Here is a 15,617-nt window from a genome sequence, read left to right on the forward strand (position 1 = left end):
TTTTGGTTAATCACCCAAATAGAAATTAATTCTATTTTTATTTAATTAAAATAGCATCAAAATAAATATATTATATTTAAAGTTAAAATATTATATAAAAATTATTTTTAAAAATACTAAGAATTATGGTTTATTTGAAAAATGTTTATAAAAATATTTTAAAATATTACTAAATATTGTAAAAAAAAAAAAGAGGAAAATCTAAAAGGTGCGACCGAACCTGTTGAATTGCATGGATCCGACCAAATAATCCGATCTTTATCAATAAGATCCTAAAACACACATGGTCAGAAATAAATCCAATGACAATTCAGTAATTTTCATTTATTATAATAAATATAAAATATAAATCAAAAGGCTAAAGCCTGATCTCGATCTCCGGCCGCTCCCATCTCCGATCCTTCCTTCCCCGTCTCTCTAAACAATTATTTCCTTTTTTAGAAAATAAAACTTTGGAAAAATATATACATTTCTTACTACACACTTCAAATCTTTCTTTCTTTTTTCACTTAATACACACAAATTATTTTTTATTATTTTTTATTTCTAAGGATTTTCTCTCTCTGGAAGGCTTTGAGCTAAGTAGAGAGGGAGAGACAGAGAGGAGAAGATTACAATGCTAGAATGGCTCAGTACAGGCAACAGCATCAATACAGTAATGGAACGACGTCAGATCATGTCGCCATTGGGGTTCGAGGCGGTGCCGGCAACAAGGCCGCTCGATGGCGCCGATCCGGACGCGCCGACAGGAGCCGCCGAATCTCCATCGGCTCTCTCATCTTTGTTTTACCTCTCGTGTTTCTTGTTACTGTTCTCGTGTACTATTACATCTCTGCTGATAATAATGAGAATCGTAGAGGTCAGTTTTAAATTTTTAATGCGAATTTTAGATTTTCGATCTTTCTTTTTTTTTTGTAATTTCTTGTTTATTTACTTTGGAAAATGGCGTGCAAGTGAATTTCAGATTTCGGTTGCTACTGTCTATCAGCACGTTTTTATAGATAGTTCCTCATTTATAGATCATTGCCAATTGTTTTTAGGATTTGTTTGGATTCAGAAAAATGGAGAGAAAAGAGAGGAGTTTGAATGAGTTTAGGTCCCAGACGTAAAGATTATTTATGGCGAAAACAAATTAGATGTTTGGGTATTATGAAACTTGCATTGTTTAAAAAAATGAGATTTTATCACACAACTTTTTCATGCCATTTGATGAATGTAAATTTGATTTGTTTCGGTTAAATGAGTGGAATAACTTTCCTTTTAGGGATTAAGTTTGACTTTTTCTTTCTTTCTTTTTGAGTTAATTGTGATAGAATGAATGTTTTTGAGTAATTACAATATTCCAAGCATGAATGATCGATATGATCTATTGCTGGGAGAAATTATTAACTAGATGTATGTTGCTGCAGAGTTAATTCGTTATCAACCTGAGGATGATGATTTGAAGGCTGATTCTGATTTCCTCACAAATGTCACACGAATGGAAAATTTTAAAATACTTAACTTTGGCAATGGTTCTGTAGCACATGGCCGCGATTCACGATATTGGGATAGGGATGATAGGAGAAGGGATGATGACTACAATGAGGATGCGGTAGAACACAATATCATGGATTCTAGAGATAAGCCTCTTGATGGTGGCCATGTTCCCATGAAAGTGAAGAATAAGAAGGGGGCTTCCCTTGATTCTGATAGGGGGCTGGACCGTAGAGTTGTTGGGTTGTACAATGAAGCTGGGCGCAATGAATTAAAGATGTATGAAGCTGAATACGAGGCATCTCTGAAGAATGGGGACAAATCAAAAAAAGAACTTGGAAATAGCCATCAGCTCTCTGACAGTAAGGATTTTGGAATTCATAATGAGATTGATGATGATGATGACCATTATAATGATAGCATTGATTCTAATGATAGTCGCAAGGAAGATTATGATGATTTTGGACATGACAAGGACTATATTTTAGATGAAGCAAAATCTCATGATGAAAATGTTAATGAGTCCACTACTTCCTTTAATGCTAAAACTAACAATGAACATGTTGTCAAAGAGGTAAAGGAAGAATCCTCTTTATCTAGGGAGGCCTCTCAAGATTTTGATGATGTAGATGCTGATTCTCATCATGCTGGTTCTCTTGGTCATAAATCTGGAAAAAACTTACGGTCAAGTTCAAAGAAAAAGCCAAGGCGCCGAAAATTTTCAGGTAATACTAAAATTTCTTTAAGTTCATGTCAGATGTTCTTACACAATGTGGATGTACATAGACTTGTATGGCTGTGCAGATTAAATTCAGCATGATTTGAAGATAACAAATATTGCTTAGATCTTCGGTCTTAAATTTACAGTGTTTTTTCTTCCCTTATGGGTTAGAAGTAAATTTATGGTTTGATAACAAAAGAACTAGGGAAGATTAGTGTTGGGAGAACCTTGAGGATTAGGATTCATTTGGTGGGCTTGTATGCAAACCCTGTTTGCTTAAAAGGAATTAGAAGGAAAGAATGTGAATTTAATATGAAGAGCTTTAAAACATTAGAGATGGGAGATCAAGAACTGAAATTCTTGATGGCTTTATCTGAAAAAAAATTTCATAGCTTTAAATTCTTGATAATGTGTCACCCATCTAAACAACAGCAAACTTTGTTAGATTTTGGTGTTAATTCTTAATAGTATGATAAAATCTTTTCCCTATTAAGCACCCTAATCAAATTATGAAAGGAGATTGTAAAACTTATTCTCAAAGCATTCTAGGAAAGACTAAAACCCCAGTTTTCTGCTAACATGTATATTATGCATTTTGATACCAAAGCACTTTGAAGCTTACCTATAATTGCATGGAATGCATGAATATTATTGAGAGCTAAGAAGGGGTGCGGGGTGCGGAAGGGAGGGATGGGAAATTAAAAATGTAACTCTCTGCTGTGTTATGCCAAAAGATCTCTCTGGAGCTTTAAATTCTTAGTAACATTTCACCTATTTGAAGAAGAGGAAATCTTGGAAAATTTTGCATCAAGGTAAAATTTTTGTAATTTAATTCCCAATAGTGTAGAAATATCATCTCTTTACCTCAGAAAGCACCAATCAGAAACAAAAAGATCATTCTTCAAAAGGCTATCCAAGTATCTAATCTAATTTTCACTGGTTAAGTACCATAGACAGTATATTTGACGGTAAAACTTTGGAAGTAAAGAAAAACATTTAAGAGCATACTTAGAAGTTTTACCTACTGTGATAAACTTCTTTTTTCACTGCATTTCTTTTAATATTTCCTTATATTCTGATGTACCATAATGAAAGCTGTTTTAAGGCTTTATTCAAGGATTTCATTGGCATGCCTGTAATGGGCCCCAATTGTTCTTTGCTTACTATTTGAGGTTTGCACTTTTGGAAAACACCTAATAGAGGTTGCATTGTACTCCCCTCCTACTGGTTTAATTAAGGAGTATAATGCCTTTCAGCACCTCTGTTTTCATAAATAACATTGTGCCCATTTTCTAAACCTCCTTTCTGACAATGGATCTAATATCATTGTTAAGTGTTGTTATCCCACATCTAATAATTCTTGGGTTTCATGAAGTCTTATGTTCAAGTTGGCCACTAAACCTATTGCCAATTGGTTTTAAGTTGGATGTAACATGGTATTTAGAACCCAAGTGGTGTTTGGTTTTTCCTCCTATCCTATCTGAGGTTGATCCCTTGGGAGGTATTCCACATGTAGGACCTTATTGAGCTACAAGTGAGAGGGAGTGTTAAGTGGTGTTATCCCACATCTGTTAAGTCTAGGGTTTCCCATGGTCTTATTTAAGTTGTCATGGTTTTAGGTTGGGTACTTAACAATCGTGAACTAGAACATTAAAATGCCCATTAGAGCTTCATTCAAATTAATTTAGCTTAATTTGATTCTCTTTAACTTTTACCAATGTTCATCTTGTTGGAATGCTCTCATTTGGGGAATATTGCTTCCATATCAAGTCTCTTTTCTTGTTGATTAGTACGCTATGCAAAACTAGTACTATTAGTTCCTTCTAGGTAAAAACTCTTTCAAAGTAATTTCACTTTCCCAGGTTATCCTAAAGGAGATAAATTGAGTCAAGGATGAATGGTTCTTCTTGAATAACAGTTTTCTTTTAATTCTTAGGTTCTTGTGAGATGAAATTAATGAATTCAACACACCTTGTGGAGCCCGTAGAAAGTCGGAAGTTTGCTCGATTTTCCTTACAGTATAAACAAATGGAAGAGAAGCCTGAAGGAGAAGATCAGTGGGTACCTAGATTTGCCGGGCATCAGAGTTTACAAGAACGTGGGGAATCTTTTTTGGCACGTGACCAAAAGATAAATTGTGGGTTTGTTAAAGGTCCACAAGGATATCCAAGCACTGGCTTTGATCTGGCAGAAGATGATGTGAATTATATCAGCAGGTGCCATATTGCTGTCATATCTTGCATTTTCGGAAATTCTGATCGCTTGAGGACACCTGCTGGCAAAATGGTATGAGGATAATCTTTTTCTGGCAGTACATGGTCTTAGTGTCCTTTGTGATTGTTTTTGAATTTTAAAAGATATGCACTTCTGTTTTTAGAAGTAGCTGTTCTTTTGTTTTCTTCTTTTTCTTCTTCTGCTGTTTGATAACCTGATAAGTTTTAGGTTCGAACGTTAATTAATAAGAGCCTTCGTGTTACCTGTTGACTACCTCACCATGCACATGCATGTGTATCTAACCATATACCTCCTGTCCTGGTATCTCTTCTTTAGACCGTCTTAACTCTTTGATATCCTCTTCTTTTGGTTGTCACTGATTATTATGTATTAAATTTGTGATTTTATTGTAGAATTAGCAGTTTTCTTTTTTCCTTTTTGCATGGCACTTTCCAGGTTTCATGAATGCTGGAGGCTGAATCAATTCACAAACTTTTTGATGGGAAAGGGAAAAAAGACAATTTCAAAAGCCAAAAGAAAATGAAATAAATTCTATATGCATTCCACAGATTGATCACTTCGTCCAAAATTTTCTGAGTTTGGCAAAGATACCCCAAAAACATTGTTTGCTTTGTATGGTGGGTGAAGGGGTGAAGGCAAGATTGTGTTCTATGCACACCAGCCTTTCAAATCCCTATCCTCAGCCCAAGCCTTGAATGTGATGTTTGAGGTGACATGAATATGTTCTAGAGCTAAGAAATTAGAGAAAAAAGAGAGAACAATGGCATAGTATGACAAACAAAAAGCTTGTCCCTGTTGGGTTGAATGGCACGAAATCTAACTGGAGGAAGGAACTGCCACTTCTATTGGTCATCATTTGAATTTGTTAGACTACTTTGCATAGTGTGCTTCATACATAATATTATTACACTCTTCATTCTTTAAGGGTTTATCATGCACTACCATTTTGTTTATCATTGAATTGCTGGAGTAAAATGTGACTTGGATTATAACAATGGTTGAATCATTATTTCTCCTGATTTTAGGTTACTCGTTCGTCAAGGAAAAATGTCTGCTTTGTTATGTTTGTGGATGAAGCTACGATGCAAACAGTTTATTCAGAAGGTCAAACACCTGATGGTGGTTTTATTGGTTTATGGAAGATAGTGGTTGTAAAGAATCTTCCTTACACTGATATGCGTAGGGTGGGAAAAATACCAAAACTGTTACCGCATCGACTATTTCCTTTTGCAAGGTTTGAACTGGATACTTGGAAATTTTTGTTTCATAATGCATCCACTAGTTTTTATATGTTTCACATTTTATGACCATTTTCATGAATGAAGTTTTCTTAGCAGCAAGTTGTTTATTATGATTATCCTTTTTCTGGATGATATTACTTAGACAGGCTTGACATTTGTTTCTTAACTCTTCTGATCTCAGGTACTCGATCTGGTTAGATAGCAAACTACGTCTACAGCGTGACCCCTTACAACTCCTGGATTACTTCTTGTGGCGAAAAGGTCATGAGTATGCCATTTCTAATCACTATGATCGTCATTGCGTCTGGGAAGAGGTTGCGCAAAATAAGAAGCTGAACAAGTATAATCATACAGTCATTGATGAGCAATTTGATTTCTATCAGGCTGATGGACTGAAAAGATTCGACGCTTCAGATCCTAACAAGCTTCTTCCTAGCAGTAAGAAAATTTCACACTCAAGCACCCTTAGAAGTTTGGAGTTGCATGCATATACACAAATATACACCCGAGGGTTTTTATTTATGACAGTTAATGCTTCTACTTTGTTGTTTGAAATGCAGATGTGCCTGAAGGTTCATTTATTGTTAGAGCACACACCCCGATGTCAAATTTGTTCTCATGTCTTTGGTTCAATGAGGTTGAGCGGTTTACTCCCCGTGATCAGCTAAGTTTCGCATATACATACCAGAAATTGCGAAGAACAAATCCTGACAAACCCTTTTATCTGAACATGTTCAAGGTAAAGAAACTCTGACAAAAAGTGGCTGTAGCTTTTAAAATTAGACTACAATTCATTTAGGTCCTCATGTTGCCTCTCTGGTTTCTTTGATTGCAGGATTGTGAGAGGAGAGCCGTAGCTAAGTTGTTTCGACATAGATCGGATGAGAAGCGAAATGTTCAGCAACGGGCAACATTGTAAAATGTATGTTGTATTATCAAACCTTTGCTGTTGAATATAAAAAGAATTATTTTTTGCACACTTTCCTTGGCCATGCTGGTTCATAAAGAAAGGAGTTGCATCGGTGGTGATGGTTGTTGACATAGAATGATGGACGTCGAGGGAACAACGTTTGTCGAGCATGGTGGAGGTATCTTGGTTGGGGGGGAAAGTCCATTAGCTTTAAATTGCTAGAAAAATTCTGTTTTGCATAATTGTTATTTGTTCTTTTGTTCACATTGATTGCTTCGTCCATAGGTAAAAACGGAGGACCAATACTAATGTACTTCTTACACCTAAAATTTGTTGTATTATTGCTATTACTATTATCATCATTTTTTGAACCTTTCAATTGGTTATTGAAGTTTTATTTGACTGCTCAATTCATCCACAAATATAAATGATTTTCCTAGTTGGTTACAAATAGAACCATTGCTACCATTCCAAATAATATAATTATTTTTTGGGTAAATTTTAATTATTCAACTATAAGGAATTACAAAATGAACATTAAACTATTCAATTGTCTTTTTTACTTACCAGTTGATTAACTTAAAAATGAAAGCATTCAAAAATTCAAGATAGTCGGGTGACAAAAAAAGATAAAATTGAATAGTTGAATGAGTGATATTTTGTAAATTTTTTTTATAGTTGAATGACTAAAAAAAATACTAATAATTGGGTGATTAGTAATGTAGTTTATCCATATTTTTTATATTATATTTAGTAGATGTTGATAAATCCTCCACTAAACCTTTACAAATGATCTAAATAAATAAGAAAAATAAAAATTTGAGTTTAATTACAATTATGAAATCCTAGAGAAGCCGATGTATGAACACCATTGGTGATACGATGATCTGCTATTACATTCACCAACAATTAATGCAAAAATGTTGTTATACTTATGCAGCTGTGAATAAATAAATTAGATGATGAACAAAGCAGCTCATCATTTTGTTACCTGCATAACGAATTACATTATGCAAAGCAGCTAATGCTATGAATAAATAAATGCAAAAGCCTTGTTCTTATTATGCCTCGTTTAAATGATATTAGAGCAGATACCAACTTTATTCACCCAATTGGATTGGTGTCCTTTTTATCTAGGCTGCTTTTGTATGTGATTTGTTACGCTTGCCCCCAATCCTTAGTAGTTACCATAGTTTACTACAATTCGTACAAGATGTACAATTAAATATGTTGCGACATTTGGTAAATTCAATTTCAAGTAAATTTTCTTTTTATAGTTACAGTATCACTGATCATATAACGATTAAGAGAGAGACTGAGTCACACAGTCGAGAGTAAAAAAATCACAATCCCCTTAACGAAAAGAGCCACGTTACATCCATTTCTTAGGCTATCAACAATTATAAATAAGCGATACTACATGTCTTTAGAAAGTTGTTTGCTTAGCTACCCATTGTGTAGCAATTAACTATCATCAACCTCTCTTCTCTTGGACCAAGTGATTTTCTTGGGCTTCATGTTTATTACAATCACCACAAGATGTAAGATTAAATATAGGGGTGAGCAAAACTCGATTCGACTCGAAAAAATTGAAAAAAAATTGGAATTTCGAATTAAACGAATCGAGTTATTCGAGTTAATCGAGTTATTCGAATCAACTCGAATTTTTTTTTCGAATTTCGAGTTCGAATCGAGTTGAGTTTTCGAATCAAACTATAATAGTTTACATTTTTACCCCAAACTCCCAAACCTTTTTACTTTTCCCTCAAAACTTTTACTCCTTCCCACTTTCCCCCCAAAACTTTTACTCCCCTCCCCTCCCAACCCCCCAATCTACCCAAAATCCATTTCCCACCAAAATTTTACTCTCCCATTTATTTTTTCTCAAAATTTTACTCCCAAAAACTCTCAAAACATTTTATTTTCCCCCAAAAATTTTTATTCCCTCCCACTTTTCCCCTAAAACTTTTATTCCCTTCCCATCCCACCTCCCATTTATCCCAAACCCTCCCCCCTCCAATTTTTTTTTAATATTTTCCCTCCAAAATTTTACTCCCCCTATTTACTTTCCCTCAAACTTTTATTCCCCAAAACTTTTTATTTTTCCCCTAAACTTTTACTTCTCACCCTTTACTCTCAAATAAAAAATCAAAATTATCCAAAAAAAACAACTAAACATAAATAGTAATAATTTTATTTATATCTACTATTTATATTATTAAATTAAATTTCACATTTTATATTATTTATATTATTGAATTGTTTAGTCATATTGAATATTTATATTAAAATTGAATTATTAATTATTCCATAAAATATTCGTGTTAAAATTTTATACTAGTATTAATTTCACATTTTATTTTTGAAATAACTTTTATTAAAAAATCATATTTTTACATTTAATATATTTTTTAATTCTAAAATACATAGTGACAAGAATCTGAAGATAATTGAAATAACTAAGCAAGCAAAGAAGCTAACCAATATATAAAAAATTAATAAATAAATTATGAAGTGATGAAAGTTAATAAAAAATTTGATTAATGTGGACAAATTTTATTACGATGGTGATAATGGTTACAAGGACCCAAAATCATTTTTTTAAATTTAACTCGAACAAATATATTCGATTCGATTCGATTCGAATTCCATCTCACTTGACTTGATTCGAGAAAACTTCAAATAAAGTTAGGATGATAAAATGAGATTCGAAAACTTGATTAACTCGAAAATTTTCGATTCGATTCGATTCGGTTCGATCGAATGCTCACCCCTAATTAAATATGTTGCCTAATATTTCCTTAAACATTTATATGTTTTATATTTCGTAAATCCTTTTTAAGTAAAGTTTCCTTTTATTTGGTAAAAAATTAATTTTGGAGAACTGACGGTTATAATGTCACTGATCACGTAACAACTGAGAGAGAGACTGGACCATAGATAGTTGAGAGTAAAAATACCATAATCACCCTAATAAAAAGGACCAAATTAGTGTTTCTTTTTATTTATTAAAAAATTAATTTTGGAGAATTGACAGATATAGTGTCACTGATCACGTAACGATTGAGAGAGAGACTAGGCGACAGATAGCCTAGAGTAAAAAGATCATAATCGCCCTAGCAAAAAGGGCCACATTAGATTTTCTTTTTCTTTATTAAAAAATTAATTTTGGAGAATTGACAGTTATAGTGTCATTGATCACATAATGATTGAGAGAGACACTAGACCGCAGATAGTCGAGAGTAAAAATATCATAATCGCCCTATCAAAAAGGGCCACATTAGAGTTACTTTTTATTTTTTAAAATATTAATTATGGAGAATTGACAATTATAATGTCACTTATCACGCAACGATTGAGAGAGAGACTGGGCGGCGGACAGTCGAGAGTAAAGACCATAATCGTCCTAGCAAAAAGGGCCACATTAGAGTTTCTTTTTATTTGGTAAAAAATTAATTTTGGAGAACTGACGGTTATAGTGTCACTGATCATGTAACGACTGAGAGAGAGACTAGACGACAGAGAGTCGAGAGTAAAAAGATCATAATCGCCTTAGCAAAAAGGGCCACATTAAAATTTCTTTTTATTTATTAAAAAAAATTAGAGAATCGACAATTATAGTGTCACTGATCACGTAACGACTGAGAAAGAGAGAGACTTGGCGATAGGGAGTCGGGAGTAGAAAGACCATAATCACCCTAGCAAAAAAGGCCACATTAGAGTTTCTTTTTATTTATTAAAAAATTAATTTTGGAGAATTGACCGTTATAGTGTTACTGATCACTTAACGACTGAGAGAGAGACTGGGCGACAGAGAGTTGAGAGTAAAAAGATCATAATCGCCTTAGCAAAAAGGGCCACATTAAAGTTTCTTTTTATTTATTAAAAAAATAATTTTGAAGAATTGATAATTATAATGTCACTGATCACGTAATGACTGAGAGAGAGACTGGGTGACAGACGGTCGAGGGTAAAAAGACCATATTCGCCCTAGCGAAAATGGCCATATTACATCCCTTTCTTAGACTGTCAACAATTGCAAATAAACCATGCTACATGTCATTAGAAAGTTGTTGGCTTAGCTACCCATTGTGTAGCAACTAACTATTATCAAACTCTCTTCCCTTGAACCAAGTGATTTTCTTGGGCTTCATGCTTATTCTTTTAGTCTTAATTCTTCCACTTATAATTAAATTGGTGAAGAGGTATACAAAATTAGGCACAAGTACTTCAATAGCACTAAAAGTATTATGGAGGATCCTGTATTGGAAGTTAGATTGCATTTTGGCTTGTATAATAGGTAAATTAGTCTATGTATGTTAGATCAAAGAGCAAATTGGTCATCTTATTAAAAATTTCTTTCATTTTTACGGTTAAAAACTAGTCTCTGTACTTCAACATAAGGTACAAGTGGCATGTCATATGTCACTGTTCGGTCATTGTGTTAGATACACTAGTTTTTAATAGTACAAAGGAATGAAATTTTTTAAAAAAAATGATCAACTTGCTTTTTGATCTAACATACAAGGACTAATTTACCAATTTTCTAAATAGAATGGGCAAATGCAATTTGGCTCCTAGTAAAGGGTTGTACTTTTACCCTTTAATAGCTTTTGTGATAATAGTACCATGCTTAGCCGTGATGGAGCTTTTGTAAGAGTTAAGTGAGCATTATAGCAACCAGTGGAATATGATTTTGTAAAGTGTGTTACTTGTGAAATTAAGGTCACTATGATTTTTTTTTAAGCATTTGTAGAGAGTTTGCCAAAGGTTTGAGCAGTGTTGTTGGAATTGAATTTGAAGCATTTTTCAATATCAATGGTTAACAGAGCCTAAGAATAAGTGATTGAATTCAATGTATTGGCTAATGTATTCTTTGTACCATTATGGAAACAAAAAAAAAACCCCTCTATCTAAATGCTTGAGACTAATAACGTTAGTATTGCCCAACACCAAATCTACAAATTTATTTAGACTCAAATATCCGTAGTTATATACTCATACCGCAGATGAAGAAGACTCCTTTCCATTAACCTTATCCATCTCAAATACCAATGGTGACTCCTCTTTTGGACCAACTTGGCTACTTTCATTCGACGGCCTTTTGAAACCACTGCCCTTATTCTTCTTTCTTGCCTTCCGAGCCCATCCAACCAGCCCTTCCTGAATATGTTCCTCGAATATCGCCTTCTTGTACGAACTTCCCATCTGCATATTAACCGAAGTATGTCAAATTAAAATACAATGACTAAATCAAAAATTTGAGCATAGTAGGGGGAATAAAACCATAATTTCACAGTTCATAATGAATGTGTTACCTGTGTGACAAATGCATATAGTGGCAGGGTACTATAACTGCAGACGAACTGAACAAAAACCCTGACAATGAACATATAAGATCACATAAATACTTGAAAACATCATTTGGCAACACATATAAGAAACCAAGTTTCTTTGTTATATTCATACCCAATAACTAGTCTGGGTATAATAAAACGAACTTGCCCCATCATGCATGAGTTGAAACCATACTGCACCTGTTATAAAAATGGAACAAGAAAGGTTGTTTCCTTACTGACTATATGGAAAAAAATGGCATGTGACGATGTTAGGGACATTGTGTTTTACCCATATCCAGGCGAAGAAGGCCATTTCAAATGAATTTTGGAAGAGGATGATGTGAATGAGGCGGAGGACAAGGCGCGGCCTGTTGAACCAGAAATGGTTATCTGAAGGTTGAACGACCAATTCACCTGTCACCACCATGTGTCTCTCAGCTACCTCTTGAGCTAATTGTGTGATTATATGTTCCAACTTGGTGCCAACAGCAAGTAAAAGCTGCCAAAGGTTAAAAAAGGAACCATTGTCAAATATATGCTAACATGCCTGCCTAGCTTATTCAACACGTAAGTACTTCAACTTACAATGAAGGGAATGAATGCTATCCAAAAATACGTGTGCCAACCTGCGAAACCAGAACCGAAGTTCGTTTTTAAGTCAATATTCGGAACTCAAGACGTGTGGCAAAAATACAAACGAATTCAGCATCTTACCAACAAAATTCAGCAAGAGGAAAATCGCTACAAATGCCCAAAGATACCAACTGCAATTAACTAACTGTTAACGGTATGGTAGTATATAATGATATGAATGTTGATGAATAGAAACGTGACAAAACACCATTTTCACCAAAGGTATACACTGACATAAATGCTTATGATGCTAAGCATGTACATAACTTTAACTGCATAATGCATTCATGGAAGAACACCTTTCTCAAACTCAAAAGAAAACTGACCTTATCCCAACAACTTTCTTAAAATCGGCTTCGAGAGCACGCATCATGTAGTTGTGAAAGTTAAACTTTGGATTTCCCCTGCAATGAGTCTAGATAAGAAATTTTCAGAAGTTAATGTAAGAGAGTTGAAGTAGAAGTGGAATGAAGTAAGATTAATTCATTTTAACTTACCATGATGAAGCCTAGTCTTAATGTGATATAATCTGACTTGGTCACAGATCCATAAAATTGCTTGAAAAAAGAATACTGAAAGCAAAACAAAGCCATCAAAACTATGTTACTGGCTTATCAACATATAAATAGAAAAGAAAAAAGATCTTGACTTACCACCCATCCCTGGATCTCAGAATTCTTTCCAATACCCAAGAACCGACCCTTGATAAAATCATGTTCTTGGACCTGAGTGATCTTTGTTTTCACAACTGCAAAATCACATTTGCATCATAAATTAAGTAGCCATAAAAGCTAAAGTTTGAAGAATCCCAATGCTGAATTGTTGATAAAGGATGTTAGCAGTTATTCATTACCTCCCTCAGGATCATCTTCCATATCCTTAGCATAATCTTCCCAATTTTTCCATTGATGGATCTAGATCATCATATATATCATAAGGCAATTGAAAGCAGTAGTAGCATTATACATGGCATTTGAGAGAATGGAGGAAACATACCTTTGTGCTCCCAAAAACAATGGTTAGAGCACTGAAAGTCACATGTACAACAGCTAGCACGAAGATGAATATATGTAGATGATGCAATGCCGTATTGGATAACAATGGAACTTTCCCCTGGATTCAAATTTCAACATATTTGCTGTTGAGTCATATACTCTTATAAGACATGGTTTCGAGTTCCAAAACTGTTGCAGTATAGGGGTACCTTAGTAGTACAGTAGGCAGTGGAATCGGCAGGCTCAGCGAGAACACGACGGCCATTACCATTGGGAAGAAAAGAGGAGAAAAGGGTCTGAAAGTGTTCTATGGTTACTTCTTTCTTTTCCTTACAAGGCAACCATTGATGAGCCAAATCCTCTGATATACAGATTTTGGCAATCCTGTCCTGAAACACTGTTAGTAGCAACGATATGAATCCCAGCAACATCAACTCTGCATCCACACCACAAATTTACTTTTACAGATTCACACAACACAACATATAATCCAACATGATGATTTTAGAGTCTATGTATTATACCTTCTTTGATCTTCTGCAAGGCCTCAAAGAGAGGTTTCTGATTCTTTTTCTTCAAATACTGAAAAACCAAAAAAAAAAAAAGCTCATTCAGACATTTCATCAACAAACACACACAGAATGCATAAACACATTTCCAACATGTTACATGCCTTGCCAAAGAAATGGAGGATTCTTTCAGCAACAAGGGAAATGAAGACAATGACAGAGCAGACAACAGCCACCACCCATGTCGGGGTGTATTCTATGGTTGTTCCTCCTTCAGACATATTTCCCACCACCACTCAGTTTTTGTTTTTCTTCCCTTCTGTGTTGTTTTTGTATGTAAATGGAACGTGAAGACAATAATAATAGTAATAAAAGGAAAGAGAATGATTAGAGCTGAAATTCAAGTGAATGGAGATTATGATGAGTTGTTAAATTGCCATAAATTTGTATTAAAGCTTTAGTAGCTTTTGAATGGAGTTGGTGCAATGCACGTTCAAACGCGTATTACGCGTATATTCTACAAAGACGATAAAATTAAGTATCCGTGACCAAGGAGCCGGCCTTAACCCCCAAGAATTTAGAGGAAACTAGTTTGTTTTTACCCCTTTTATATATTAATTCAAATTTATTATTTTAAAAAAATTCGATATTATTGTCCATACAAAAGAAGTAGGTTTGAGTGGACTAAACTGAATTTAAAATTACATTTAAAATTAAATTGAGTAAATTAGAATCTAGAAAAGAAAGATTAAATTAAAATAAATTAAAATGGAAATAATTCATGTTATATTTAAACACAAATTTTTAAACCCATTAATAAAGGATTTAGGGTTTCTAAAATATATAATTTTCCTTAAAATCTATAACATCAAAATTATGGGGTTGATTGAATTTAAAGTTACACTTAACAATTTAGTTTTAAGAAATATTTGATTAAAAATGTTTTTTTTCTCCAAATAGTTTGTTTATTTTTTGTTTTGTTCGAAGGTGGTGTCAGTCTCCAGGTTGACTATACCAAACCTTTCTTTCTTTCTTCTTTTTATTCACTTCACTTGTTTTCTCTCTTTTCAATTTGCAGATTTATTTTGTGGGTATATTTGTTATTTTCACAAGTTGTGATGGACAGATGACAACATCGGTCGTTCGCTAAAACTCCACTGGCCACCAGTAATTTTCCTCGAAAATGGGTGGGAGTATTTCAGAATAATAAATGATTTCGCGAGTTGATTTGGATCCATATATGATTTTTTGTTTGTTTTTCCATTGTTTAATAAGTTTTTCAGTTTTAGAAGTTTTTATTTGCTCTTGTAGTACGTTTTTTAGTCTTGCTTATGCATGTAACCTTAGTTTTACAAGTGATTTTAGGGATGATTTTGTTGTTGTCCTCTTTAGTTTGGTGAATGTTTGACACTTTTGTCGATTTTTGCTCGCCGGTTTGGACCATTCGGGGCTGATTTCCTTACCGTATTAAGTGCTTACAATCACTCCAGATATGTCGTACTTGAGTTGTGACAAAGTCAATTATCAACGTGTTATGATGTTCTATTAATACTGAGGC

At 34.0% G+C, this 15,617-nt stretch overlaps 2 protein-coding genes across 3 annotated transcripts; one reads left to right on the plus strand and one right to left on the minus strand.

Moving 5' to 3' along the window:
• Window positions 1-232: 232 nt before the first annotated feature.
• Window positions 233-6,993, plus strand: LOC107910498 (uncharacterized). Its single transcript, XM_016838351.2, has 7 exons — window positions 233-859; window positions 1,410-2,201; window positions 4,134-4,483; window positions 5,458-5,666; window positions 5,855-6,111; window positions 6,234-6,412; window positions 6,509-6,993. The coding sequence occupies exons 1-7, from the start codon at window positions 625-627 to the stop codon at window positions 6,590-6,592; spliced, it is 2,106 nt and encodes a 701-aa protein (XP_016693840.2). The 5' UTR covers window positions 233-624; the 3' UTR covers window positions 6,593-6,993.
• A 4,412-nt stretch (window positions 6,994-11,405) lies between these two features.
• Window positions 11,406-14,526, minus strand: LOC107910497 (MLO-like protein 1). 2 transcript variants are annotated; one of them, XM_016838350.2, is made up of 14 exons: window positions 14,224-14,526; window positions 14,075-14,132; window positions 13,760-13,947; window positions 13,552-13,668; window positions 13,409-13,469; window positions 13,209-13,303; window positions 13,053-13,127; window positions 12,882-12,970; window positions 12,637-12,686; window positions 12,508-12,548; window positions 12,212-12,421; window positions 12,053-12,120; window positions 11,902-11,962; window positions 11,406-11,791 (listed from the first exon to the last, which is right to left on the minus strand). In XM_016838350.2, the coding sequence occupies exons 1-14, from the start codon at window positions 14,338-14,340 to the stop codon at window positions 11,582-11,584; spliced, it is 1,440 nt and encodes a 479-aa protein (XP_016693839.2). In that variant the 5' UTR covers window positions 14,341-14,526; the 3' UTR covers window positions 11,406-11,581. The 2 variants fall into 2 exon arrangements, with proteins under 2 accessions (XP_016693839.2, XP_016693838.2); XM_016838349.2 differs by having other exon boundaries at window positions 13,760-13,986; window positions 14,224-14,523.
• Window positions 14,527-15,617: the final 1,091 nt, after the last annotated feature.

This window comes from Gossypium hirsutum, chromosome D02, assembly GCF_007990345.1.
Source record: "Gossypium hirsutum isolate 1008001.06 chromosome D02, Gossypium_hirsutum_v2.1, whole genome shotgun sequence".
Classification (NCBI taxonomy): domain Eukaryota; kingdom Viridiplantae; phylum Streptophyta; class Magnoliopsida; order Malvales; family Malvaceae; genus Gossypium; species Gossypium hirsutum.